The sequence below is a fragment of the Ischnura elegans genome, chromosome 6, assembly GCF_921293095.1.
Source record: "Ischnura elegans chromosome 6, ioIscEleg1.1, whole genome shotgun sequence".
NCBI lineage: Eukaryota > Metazoa > Arthropoda > Insecta > Odonata > Coenagrionidae > Ischnura > Ischnura elegans.
The window spans coordinates 60,427,895-60,441,709 of record NC_060251.1 but is presented as its reverse complement, the minus strand read 5'-3'; the positions used below and the strand labels follow the sequence as shown (position 1 = coordinate 60,441,709).

Below are 13,815 nucleotides of genomic sequence, written 5' to 3'. Positions count from 1 at the left end.
CATCAACCACGAATGTGTTGAATGAACCTATCCCAAAGGTTAAAGGCTTAGTAAGTAACATGCTTATTGTTTTGTTTCTGTTTACATGAAGGATAATTGCAGAGAAACCTCTCCACAACATCCATTAAATGACAGTGAGAAGTTCCCCATAAGATCATCAATAGAACATTTTATCAAGTTGGTTTTTTCAGTGCAGGAGCAGAAAATACAATCTAGCCATCCATATACAGGACACCAAAGACAGCCAGAACTTTCCCCACACTCAGGTGTAGCTGCATCCAGTTAAGTCCATAACGCACAAATTCATGTTCATTCATTCATGATGGCCATGAATCATAGTGCACAGTATCCACAACTGGAGAAGATTGCTATTAATTTGGGGCAAACAACTCATGAGTGATTACTTGAAGGAAAATCCATGTAAATGATGTCCATATTACAGAAAAACTACTTTGAAATGGTTTCATTGTCCTTCCATTGAATGTCCACAGGCAATATAAAATAAATACAAATACATACATTTATACTACAAATATAGATTTTTAATGCCTTTGGAAATAAAAATCTGTAAGACTGTCCACAAATCATAAGTGTCAGTAAACCGATGTTTATTCTCCAATTTCTTCGTTGGTGAGGTCACTTCTCATACACAACTATTAAGTAACGCAAACATAATTTCTGCAATCATTCATTAGAACACACGCTTACAATTGGAAAAGTAATTATGTACCTTAAATGGACAATTGGAATTGTATGATTTTTATTGCCACTTAGCAGAAGTAAGTAAAATGTTCAAATAAGGCTCATATAAATTTAGCTGAAGAAGTTTCAAGAACGAGAAAATACAAAAAGCTCTTGCTATTGCATAAAAAGATATCTTATAATTATGATTTTGTTATTTCAACAAGTACAAATCTATGTATTTCATGTATTTATGCAATGATTTTATGTATTATTTTTTGTATTGACTTGTTTATATATTTTACTATGTAAAGTCCTGGGACCAATAAAAATTATTATTATGCAAAGTTAATGTAATGAAGGGGTTGCTTGTACCGAAAAATCCAAACTTTAATCTTTCTTGATGGTTGAATCAATACTTTTAAATTCAAGCATTTTAACCAAAGGGAATCAAAAGTTCATTACCTGATTTTTCCTGGCAGCAATATGCAAGGGAGTGTGGCCATTTTTGGCAGTGGCATGAGGAGAAGCTCCCTTATCCAAGAGAAGAAGGGCCACGTTTTGATGGTCATAGTGGCTGGCAACATGAAGAGGAGTGACTCCATTCTGAAAAAGATGCACAAAAATCACAAGAAGGCCTAATATTTATTTTATTTTATTTTATTCTCAAACCACCGGATACAGCTCTTATTGGCCATTTCACACCGGGGTGTTTAACAAATGTAACAGGTAAACGTACACAAACGACCATGCCCTGGACCGGGGAAACCTACCCAGGCGGGACTCGAACCCGCGACCTCTTGTTTGGCAGGCGAGAACGTTACCCCGCCGCCACCGAGGCCGGCAAATTATTTTATTCTCAAACCACCGGATACAGCTCTTATTGGCCATTTTACACCGGGGTGTTTAACAAATGTAACAGGTAAACGTACACAAACGACCATGCCCTGGACCGGGGAAACCTACCCAGGCGGGACTCGAACCCACGACCTCTTGTTTGGCAGGCGAGAACGTTACCCCGCCGCCACCGAGGCCGGCGAATATGTATCGAAAATACTGTAAAACTTAACATGAATTTACCAAGAATATCACATTTTATGGCTGCTGCACGTGCATGAAAACCTCTAGTGGAAATCGCAAGAAACAGATTAAAAAACTTCCACAAACAATCACTGCTTCATAAACATATAATAAATTTAGTTTCGATGGCTACACCTATCAGTAAAATCTGATGTAGATGCTCTGCATTGAACCCTGAACCTGAATCCTGGTATGGTATGGTATTTGGAGGAGGCGACCGACAGCTGAGGTCATTTGCGCCATGAGGGAAGGGTGTGGAAGGAAGGGTGGAGAGAAACCCGGCGTCGGCGTCAGCCTGCTCTTAACGAAAGGTGCCAAGGGGACCACACCTGAATCCTTTTGAATGCAAATGTCACATACTGACACTCCTAATTTTCATTTCATCAACGTACATGCTTCAACTATGTACTAGATAATTTAAATAAAAGTTCTGCATGGGTAGCCAGGAATTTTGTTTGGGGGGGTTCCAAAACCAGAGGGAAAATTTTTGAAAAGCAGGATATTAAGTAGTGTTTTAAACTTATTTTAACACTTTTCATAGCAGAAAAAAATTCATTTTTCAAGAAATCTTTTGTCAATTCATGATTTTTGAGTATTTTGTTACCTTTTATGAAGCAAATAAATTGTATGTTTATAATTCAGGGGCGGGGAGTCCAGACCTCTAGAACCTCTCCCTAGCTATGCCACTGTTCTTCATGAATTGATAAGAGAGTGGATCAACAGGTTCTTAAAAATTAATAGAAAAAGTCACAATAATCAGAGGCTTTATTTTTATTTCAAATCATAATTCCTTCTTTAGCTATGAAAATTAATTGTGGCGTTTCTCTTTAAAGTCATCCAAAAATTACAATTAAAGAAGGGCATAAAGATAGGATGTGTAAGCAATGATGCCATAATGGAAAAAAATCGATTTATGCAATGCTATTTTTTAAAGTGTTCAATTTACTTGATGAATTTTACTGTATTCAATTTATAGTCTTTACTCACTCACAGAGTCGCATCACCCAAAATACCCACTCTTTAGATTTATCTCCAAGCACATCCATTCGCTTTCAACAGCCATAATACAATGAAAAAATTTGACCGAATGGCTGAGAAAAAGCACTGTACTAGCATAGCAACTACCAAATCAGCCACTCATGGGCATTATTTTTGAGGAATTAATTTATAGGAATATGAAATGCATATTACCTCCATTAATTTGTACATTGAGACCAATTCATCTTGCAACACTGCATTACTGATTTTATCAATCGTATACCACTAATGGGCATCCCAATTATATTATTGCTAGCAGACTTATAGCAATTATTCAGTTCAATGATGTATTGTAAACAGCCTTAAAAGATGATGTGGATAACCATGAGATAACTTTTTTATTGCTTTAACTAATAAATAATATCTCCTTTCATTTATTGCCCAAATGAAGCATATAGCTGAAAATTTGATAGCGGTCTTGTAAAAGATTGCACATATGAAAAACAAACTTGCTTTAACTTTACAAGAGCTATTTCTAGGATTTTGTGAGGATTTTTTGATGACCTGATGATAGTCAATCTGGTCATTAGAGGCATACCAAGGTTAAATAAGGCTACTCTGTGCCAGGGACTAACTAAATGGTGGCTCCTCTCTAATGTTATAAAAATTGAAGGTCAATTTTTACACCCCCTCTTAACAATGTCATTTGTTACAAATCAGTAAAATCACTAGCCACATCATTCGCTTTGGAACACCACCGCTAGTCAACACAGAATCTTGTATCCTACCTGTAAATTGAGCACTAAATTCTCTGCCATTAGCTTATGGAGCCTCTGTAACTGTTATTACAGTCTCTAGTACAAAGATTACATAATACACATCCCACTAAATCTTCTAATACCTCCCCTATCCATAATAAATCCCACGCAATTGACATGGCCGGATCGTTATTATAGATGTGCTCCCAGCTCCCAACTAGGAAGGCCCTTAATAACGGCTAATGATGCCTATGCCTCTAACCTAACAAATTTTCCAATGCAGTCCAAAATTTAATAAAAATTATTAGATAGCTGACTTCATACTTTGATATCGTCCCAAGTATATTTCACTACTTTCCATTGATGATAACATTTTTCCATGGAATTCATGCTCATAAAGCTTTACTCCAAAGGAAATGTAGTCCATTAATATCAGATTTTGAGATTCACATTCCTTATGCATTAATGCATGGTACATTATTCCCACTGATTTCAAAAGTGATAAAATTTCCAAATTAGAATGCACTATATAACGCTAAAATACTCATTATATGATAAAGGATAGGATACTATATGAGATACAGGATTATAGGACATGTTTATACAGTTTTGATGTTTTAAATTTGCTTATATTTACTGTGTAAATAACTTTGGAAGACCAATCACTCTTAAAGTTACCCACCAGAGCACTGATTTCTTTTTCCTTTGGTATTTTTCTTCCCCAACTTATTCCCTTATCAAATACATTTCTCAGAAGGGAATGAGTAATAATTTTAGGGGAAATATTAGTACCAGAATCACCAGTGATTTTTATCAAGAAATTAAGTACACACATACGTGCAAAACTTAAAAATACTAACAGCTATAATTCTTTCAATTCTAATTTAACTCAAAATAATGTCATATCATAACACCATCTATTTAATAAGTTTCCATCTTTCTAATCAATCCTCATCCATATGAACTCAAAGCCAAATTTGGAATGGTCTTTCTACATGTATTGTATTGGAGCACAGAGCTACTTAATTATTGTAAGACTGAACCAGATGAGTAATTTAATAAAAAGTATGGTCTCAGGTAACTTAAGAAGTGATATTTTGTGAGTTTTTCTAACATAATATGTAATTATATTTTTAATGGAGCTTCCAACCAGTCTTCTCAAACTAGTACTCAGAATAGTTCACTAAATACAATTTCGTCACCTAAATAATACATATAAGGTAAAAATTACGATACTTAACTGCTGCCAGTCATATGGACTAACAACCTGAATAACTTATTAGATATTCTCACTGAAATTTGCTTCAAAAGATGATGACTGGTTATGTTAACTGGAACCATTAAGAGTAACATCGCAATTACATAAGATGTTGGTACATAGATTCCCTAAATATATAAATTTCTTGCTTGGGGATTACAGCAATAATTTCATTGAAGATGTTAACCTAAAACATCATGGCGTGCCTGCCTGGTATTTGGGAGATATGAGTTCAATTCCTGATTATGTCAATTTTCCACAGCAAATTTCATCTATGCTGTGAATAATTTTGCACTTATGTTTAAGTCAGATTACTAAGCCCATCAGCCATTTAACACTTTGAAAAAAGTGATGAATTAGCAGGAATAAATTATTCCTATAATACGTACAAATACCTAATAAGTTCTTGTTGATCTATTATAGAACATTAAACATCTATTCTTGAGTGTAATTACTGACTTGTTTAACCACTTCCTCTTCATTCTCTCAATATATGAAAGATCAGGAGACTTAAATCTGATATAGAATTTGAAATGGGACTTTTTATCATTGGATTGTGATGAAATTATTATGTGATAAGGGAAGAAAAGGATCTTTTAGTAAAAAGAAGAATTATTAATTAATGATTTGAGTGCCATGGTGATGTGGATTCTTGCTCACAGTTGGTAACTCAGCATCCAGTTTTACCTCTTGCTTGGAATTAGTGAACTAAGAGGAGCATTCGGAAAATGATGAATATTATTGTATAGAGGGTTTATAGCAGAAAGATAAAGAAACATCTCCTTCCACATAAAGGAAGGGTAAAAATTTTTCTGGATGGATCAAAAGGAATGTCAGCCCTCTGATGCAATTCATCAAATTTATACACATACATTTTTGGGCCTTACAAATGGGGACTTACAAATTTTTATGTGACAAACTGCCAACATTATCTATTATTTATATTTTGTTTTCACTCGGCAGCCATTGTATGCCTATGATGTGTATTCTCACGGGATGGGAGATGGCAGACGTTTATTTTTTCTTCAGTTCTTTGGTGTAAAACTAGTGAATGATTTGTAAGGGGAATACATTTGCCCAACTCTCAGAGATTGAGAAAAGTCTATCTCAGATAAATTACCTTTTTCCTCTGGAAGAAGCTTTTTCTTCTATTCAGGAGAGAATGTTGGCTTTATGAATTTCTCTTCAGTCTCATTCACAAGAGATGGAAATACATAAATCTATTTGTCTAAATTGGGATAGGAAGACCTCTCCACAGAGGCTAATTTTAGGTTTCTAAAAACTGAACATCATTCCCAATATTAATTTGAAAAAAATACACATGTAATTCTTAACACTGATAGTTATTTGACCACAATCTAATTATTGCCAGACTACAGAAATTTTTCTCATTTTATTTAACTTCACAAAGAACTGAACACGGGTCAAAGTAAAAAATATCCCTTTCATCGATTTATACCACCGACATAAGCTAAAGTGTTGTACCAAGTCATAAACAAGGTAACTTTTTCTAGATTTGAGAAAACCTACTAAGGATTCAAAAATGCTTTTTTGGAAAAATATAAAAAGGTATTAATGAAAATAGCCAACAATAGCATAAAAAATTCTGGCTTAAACTTGTGACTCCCTATACTGGCTTTGAGTGGTGAGTCTAGACTGCTTTTCTACACACAGGAATACATTAGAAAAATTCTTTCCCATGTGCAGGCTAATGTATTATTACGCTAATCCTCATTGAACCTATTTTTGCATTTTACAGATTTAGCAAGGAATAGCATACCTAATGTCAAAATAAGCTTGAATTTTTCTGTTAGCTTAAGTCAAATTTTCTCATATAGATTTGACTTAACATACAAACCTAATTTTAAAAACTCAGTTTCAATTAAACTAATGAAAGAAATTCATTCCATGTTTCTCTCCGTAGGGGCCCTTAAATTTAGCCTCCTCGAAAACTGGTGATGTATGCAAACTAATGCCAAATATTTTTTACTAATGTAAAATACTGCCAAAGATTATCAATGGATTTGACAAACCAACATGAATAAAAGATAAACTCCATTTCTGCACCTATATTAATCAGTTTATAATGTTGTAAGTCTGGCTCATGTTAAATAACAATGAAACTAACTCACAGTTAATTATTAGTTCAACTCTCTACCACACATTTCAAACTGTTGCATCACATTTTCCAGAAAATAAATACAATTTTCTGATACTTAATTTTTCCTTTGGTTTGTCATTTGAATCATTAAATGTAACAAAACTATCACACACTCCACCATTTAACCACATGTTTGCTTTGTTTGACTCCAGACTAAGCCAGACGCAAGTGAATATCACATTTTCAAGTTAGAGCCTGGTCCTTTCCCTTTGCCATCTTGCACAGCAAAGATTTTTTACCGGGGATTTCCAATGGCTTCACCCATGATTTGAACATGAAACCCATCAATAAGTAAAAGGTAGCCTACCCACTACGATACCAAACTCCCCAATCGGACAATATCAAACTTACCTAAACATTATTAATAGTTGGAACTATTTTCAAACTCATTTATTTTAATGAGCGAAGTTGTTATCACCAAGAAATATTTTACAATGGAACATAAGTCAATTCGTTCAATATTTGATGAAAAACTAGGGAATTGATCTGAAGCTGAAACGGGTTCTTGATATCAACTATAAAGGTTATATAAAATTATTTTGATTTCTTTGTGATGGGAATTTTTGAGGTACAATGCATGAAATATGCATTAATGCAATTATAGCATCTGAGTCAAGTCCAAGAAAATAATTACAAACTTGAATTACTGTTGATGAATCATGTACATTCCTGGAAGATGAAAGAATCGTCTGAGAAGCTTCTGAATCATGTTAAGTTCATTACAAGAATGGAGAAGGTGAGAATGAGGGAGAGGAAAGTGGTATAAGTACCAGACATGGTGGGTGGCGAGAGGAAATAACACGAGATAAGGAAGAGGCAGATGGTGTATATAGTATGGTGAGAGGATGCTGAGAATCATGATAGAGGGAAAGATATTCCGTAAGCATGAAAGAGAGAGGAAGACAGTAGGCTTCTCAGATAGAATGGATATCTATAGACCTAATGCCGAATTTGAGCAGGGTATAAAGTATGTATAGGAATTCAAATAGGTGGGGATGCAATCGTAATATGTTTTGATTCCATCTTTCATACAACCTAATTTAACTGGTACAATATCAACTATTTTTTTAATCCACCACAAAGGAATATGATGCAATATCATACCTATTATTGAGTAAGTTTTTTCCTTCACGTAACATTAGTGACATCTAAATTCCAGTAGGCATTGCTTACAGCATATTTGGCAAATAAAGGTTTTTCTAGTGTCAAAATTCACAAATTATCACATCAGTTAAAATATATGTTTATGTTCAAACAATTGAAAACCTCATCGACATTCATTACCATGCTGGATGGAGTATAATGGGCACAATATGTATGGAGAGTGATGTAGCTATGGAATTTTACCTAAGAACCTCATGCCTTTCCAGCAACTGCTCTTTTCCATCGTGATTGACTTCAAATATTCATGAAGTCCAATGCCACAGAAGGATGCGTGGAATTCAATCTCCAGATAATACAGTTGATAATGATGCATTACCTCTTAACTCTCTGGTGGATGCACCAAATACACTCCCAAGAGTGGGAGGGCCGTGCCAATTTTACCTCAACTGTAAATTGCATCCCTACTGGTAAGGTGGAGGTTTTTTTAGAAAAAGGATGACTAAGGTGTCAGAGTCGCTTATTTTATAATTTGACACTGAAAGTGCATTTCTAATTATTTTAGCATCTGATCAATGTAGTCTCTTGACAAATATGCCTCTTATTTACATTGCTTTACAACTCTCGCACATAATAATTGATCCATTACTTTCATGCTATCAATGTAATTGTCAGCGTGAATTAAAATACTACCTATGTATCAGGGCATCAGTGATAAAACATGAAATGCATCTTTCCCTCCATGATATGTCAAACTCACTTCTGTGTCACATAGGTACTGATGCAGTGGATAATTGATCAGGATATCTAAAATACTGCCACTTTCACTGAAAATTGAATACCTGGGGTCGCAGGCGTTATAAACTAATGCCACCAAATGGGAGAGCTCAGAAACTAAAATAAGCAGCAATTTGCTGCTGTTGCACCCCCTGGGTGGTTAAAATACCAAATACAACTACCGATGGTCAGTTCTAAGCTACCATGTAAATGTTTAGTAATTCCAAAATTTATTCATACCTTTCCTTGTGCATCCACTGGAGCATCACGTTGTAACAATAGTCGCGCAACCTTCATTTTTCCATACTTAGCTGCCAAATGAAGTGGTGTGAAACCTTTCTTTGTTGTGGCAGTCAGTGATGCTCCATGTTCTAGTAGCACAGATGCAACCTGTTGGAAACACCCTCAATTACAATTACAAAGCAAGGCTTTTACAAAGTATTTACCTACAAAAGACTAGTGCCAATACTAAACTTTTATAATGAGAACTGTTTATTGAAATAAAGTTTAATTTTGTATGAGATTCTTGAAGCGAATTGATGATTGGAGGGGTAGATATATATTTTTGAAACTTTGATTTAATACAATAAAGAAATAAATGATGGGAAAAATCATTTGAGAAAAAAGCCTCATCAAATTTTAATTCTAGCATGTAAATGAGAAAAATAAGCAGATGAAAAGATTATCAACTGACAATAATCTAGATGTTGCTGAAGGTTTACAATGCAACTTTAAAAAAAAACATGAAACATGATAATACTCAACCTAAATCAACATTCTAAATACAGAAAAAAATAACTTTAAAAAGCTAAGCATTTCTAGAAAAGTACAAATTAAGTGATAGCAGGCGAAGTCAGCCAACCTAAATAACCACTCATTTATTCAAGCTCTGAAGGTAATTTATAAATTTTCCTAATTATTTCCTATCTATTTTAAGAATAGAGATTGATTTCCTAGAGAGTTCTTAAAATGGGTTTCCATTTATTGCAAGCTTTAATTTTATGTTTTAATATTTACTATAAATTTTTAATAGAAAAATGCAATATATCAGGCATGGGTATTAATTAAATGATTTTAGGTAATTTCAAATAATCAACTACCTATTTTAATTTAGAAGTAATTGTATTAATGATCGAATCTTTCAATGCCTACATCACTATGGCTGGATGAATTAGCATTTTAAATTTGGAAATTTAAGCAGAAACAAGACACCTATAGGCAAAAGTAGAAAAGAAAGCATTGGATAGCTGCACCCCATTTTCCTCCACCTTCTAAAATGATAATGATCCCCAGTATGTATTTCAAAGCTACAGGCCAATGAAGATTGCTGGTGTTTAGGCATGCAAATAAAACAAAGATGAGGTCAAAAAAGATAAATTTATTTTATCTAAAAACAGTATGACAACATACCAAAATCAGCTAAACAGTCTATGGAAGAAACCAACACCCACAACAGTAAAACCCTTTCGAATATGATAAGAATGAGCTGAACATGCAAAGACCACAAGAGAACAATGGTGAATATATAAAAGAAATGACTAGAACCAAGCATACTCTTTAAATATTACAGATGCCATAAAAAACTGAAGTATAAAAAATTTGAAAATTTATTACAGGCCAAGGAAAAATGAAGCACAGCTCAGTGAACATGCTAAATAAATACATGAAGCTAAATGAGATGAGACATAAAAAAAAAAGATTGTTGAACACATTTCTCAGAGGTATAAACAACTTGGTGAAACTAAAAGAGATGCCATACTCATAATTTGCCCATAAACATTCCATAAGCATGTTTACATCCATAACAAGAGCAAGGAAGAAGCAGTGCACAGGAAAAGATATTTTTAACTCTAACTACACAGCAGGGGCTAAATGAAATATTCTTGACGATGATGCCTGAATTTCTCCATCAGATATAGTACATCAATGTGGTCCATGATCCTACGCCCAACTAAGTACTTTACCTCTTCTTGTCCTTCCTTAGCAGCTATATGTAAGGCAGTGTACATATCCTTGGTGGTTGCATCCACGGCTGCACCATGCTGAAGTAACAGCATAACAATATCCACATTTCCCAACCTAGATGCAATGTGAAGAGGTGTTTGTTGTTCCTGAAGGAAGAGAATGTAAAGATTATACTGATAACATAAGAGTACCCATACAACACTTTTAATTTCCCCTATAAAAGTAACATGGATTGGTAATAGATGACCCGTATCTAAATTCCAAGTGCCCACTTAATCATAAAAATTATTTTCCCTGGCTTATCCAGACTATGAATAATACGCAGATGGAAAGATTATCAACTGACAATATTCTAGGTGTTGTTGTAGATTTACAATGCGACTTCTTTAAAAAAAACATGAAACATGATAATTCTCAACCTAAATCAGCATTCTAGATATAGAAAAAATTACTTTGAAAAGCTAAGCATTGCTAGAGAAGTACAAATTAAGTCTCAGCCTTGTTCACAATTTTTGAGACAGTTTCATAACGTACCATAAAAAATACTCATTTTTCGGCAATAAACATGTGCTAAGCGGCAGTGAACTGTTAACCTTAAGCCAAATTAAATAAAATCAAGAAAAAAAGCCTTTTAACACTTATGAAATTGAGATGACATATTGGGAATGGGAAATTCATTAATGAAAAATATGTTTACTCAAAGGCATACGAGGAAACATCTTCCGTTGAAGAGCAAAAATACTTTTTCTAAACTTATCTGTCATAAAAATGATCAACCTATTCTTGCATTCAGTTTGGAAGTAAGTCTTATGGCAATTTTGCATATTGTATTTACTTAGACAAGCTATCCCAGTAAGTTTCACAGGAAAAATTTGCTCACAAAAAATTTCCATAATCATGTAATTCCACCCTAGTCAATGCTTGTGCCATTGCACTAATGATAAAATAAAATACCACCTGCTCCAATTTCAGGCAGATAAGCATGAAATTTTTAAAAACTTTGTTCAACAGAATATGAAAAAATTGCGAATCTCATGGAAATAACTCTTGTACCCTCGAAAATTTCATTTTATTACATATTACATACTCGTATTTGCAAGGGAAAATAATGTGGCTTATGTTCAAATTTTGGCTTGATCGGACTTAATCTTATGATCTTCTAGTCACTTTTTGTACACAATAATTAGAGGTGTGACTCTATATGACTAAAATTTAATAAATGACAAACAATAATTTTACCTAAAATTTAAAAACTTCTAGTTGCCTTGCATTCTCATAAATTCCTCAGTATAAAAGGAAAATGGAAAGATGATTTTGCCCTCATCATATACCAAGAATTTCCACTTTTCGTAGAAGACTGCATTTCACTTGCATTACAAATCTTTAAAAAGCTCAATGGGGTTGAAATGTTGATACAAGTTGTGTGGAAAGCTTCTTACATTTTTAATTCTGAGATGGATGTTAAAAGTTTACCCAAAACTAAGCCTTATTTGCATTCATAAATAGCATTAAAATTTCTGGACAAGGGATTAGCTACGAATGAAATAGCTGTAATGGAGTATGCTAATAAAGATATGGTATCCTGCAGTATAGACAACACACATTAAAAATACGTCCTGAAGGGTAGTCAACCGGCTATGCATACAACCATGGGTGGAAGTTTGAGTTGAATTGCTAGTCACGATCAACCTTCGGAGATATGTATTGCTTTAACCCTTTCGCTCTCGCAGCAATCACCGTTTTCACTCCCAGAAAGCTCAAGCCGTATGCAAGAACGCACAAGGCATTATATAAACAAATACCTATGTAAACAAATTATTTTGTTTATACAAAAAATACTGTAGAAGAAATACCATTTCTTCAGGAGTGATAAAAATTCATATAATATCCAGTATAAAGTGAAACTAACTCAATATATTATTAAAAAATGTTTACATGTGAATGACACGGGGTTGATATATCGGCCGCTTGAGCGTTTTAAGGCGAAAACTGAAAGCCACTATATCGGCACCTTGAACATCTAAGAGGTAATAGGTTGAGTCCTGACAGAAAAATGTTTCATTTCCAGGCACACCCCTTCCAAGCAGTTATTTTCCCTAAAAAGCACATTCATCACCAAATATGATGTCTTCTCTGGTACAATGGCATAACTAGGCAACCCGGAAAATTTTTGAAAAACAACATGCCTGGAAACACATTTTACCTCATTTTGGTGCTTAAAATTTAACTTTAACCAGATGAAGTTGTAATATGTCAAAAATAGACAATAATTTAAAATTATTTATTTATTTGTCTGAAGTTTTGGGGGGATCTATCCCCCCCCATAGTTACGCCACTGCCCTGATACCAAATAGAGGCTATCAATCAAGCCTCCCCATGTCCTTAATTTTACTGGACAGCCAAATACATGATGTTTTCACAATCATGTCTTTTAAACATCCATTATGAAAGTAAGGGATTTCACGAATGGAAATTTTCTTACTAGGTAGCTCAATTTAAAGCAATGGGAGAAATAATACTTACCCTTGCTCGGGCATCTACTTGAGCACCATTTCGAAGAAGAATTCTAATAATATCAGCCTGGTTAGCCCGAGCAGCAAGATGTAGAGGTGTTTCACCCCTGACAGTTGGAACATCTGGATTTGCTTCATGTTGTATCAGATATATCACTATGTTCATGCAGCCCATAAAACTGGCGACATGGAGAGGTGTCAGTCCAGACTAAAAGAAATAAAGGGATTCGATTGGAGAAAGAGCAGTCAAAATGATTTTCCTACATAGGTTCAGTAGATCTCTACAAACATTTTTCAAAAAGAAATTTACTTTTATTAAGCAGAAAAACTCAATGATTGAATAAAAATGGATTCCAAATATCGCAATCTCTATAATTTATTTTTGAACATCAAAATCTGGTAAAATGCTTGCTGTAAATGTTTATTTTTACAAAAATCTTGCATTGCTATTCATATTTTTTAGAAGCAGAGGTGTCCTTCCAAAGGCAGTAATACTTGTTTCATTTCAGCATGAGTTTATTTTAGGGTGATCTATTCAGCTTC

General features: G+C 34.1%; 1 protein-coding gene across 29 annotated transcripts in view; it reads right to left on the bottom strand.

The window, feature by feature from the left end:
• Window positions 1-13,815, bottom strand: part of LOC124160805 (ankyrin-3) — a 684,504-nt gene that overhangs the window by 183,055 nt on the left and 487,634 nt on the right. For all 29 annotated transcript variants that reach the window (XM_046536858.1, XM_046536863.1, XM_046536865.1 and 26 more), the window contains exons 9-12: window positions 13,283-13,480; window positions 10,759-10,905; window positions 9,035-9,184; window positions 1,147-1,287 (exon numbers count right to left, since the gene is read on the bottom strand). In XM_046536858.1, coding sequence (XP_046392814.1) covers window positions 1,147-1,287; window positions 9,035-9,184; window positions 10,759-10,905; window positions 13,283-13,480 — 636 coding nt within the window. The remainder of the gene's footprint in view (window positions 1-1,146; window positions 1,288-9,034; window positions 9,185-10,758; window positions 10,906-13,282; window positions 13,481-13,815) is intronic.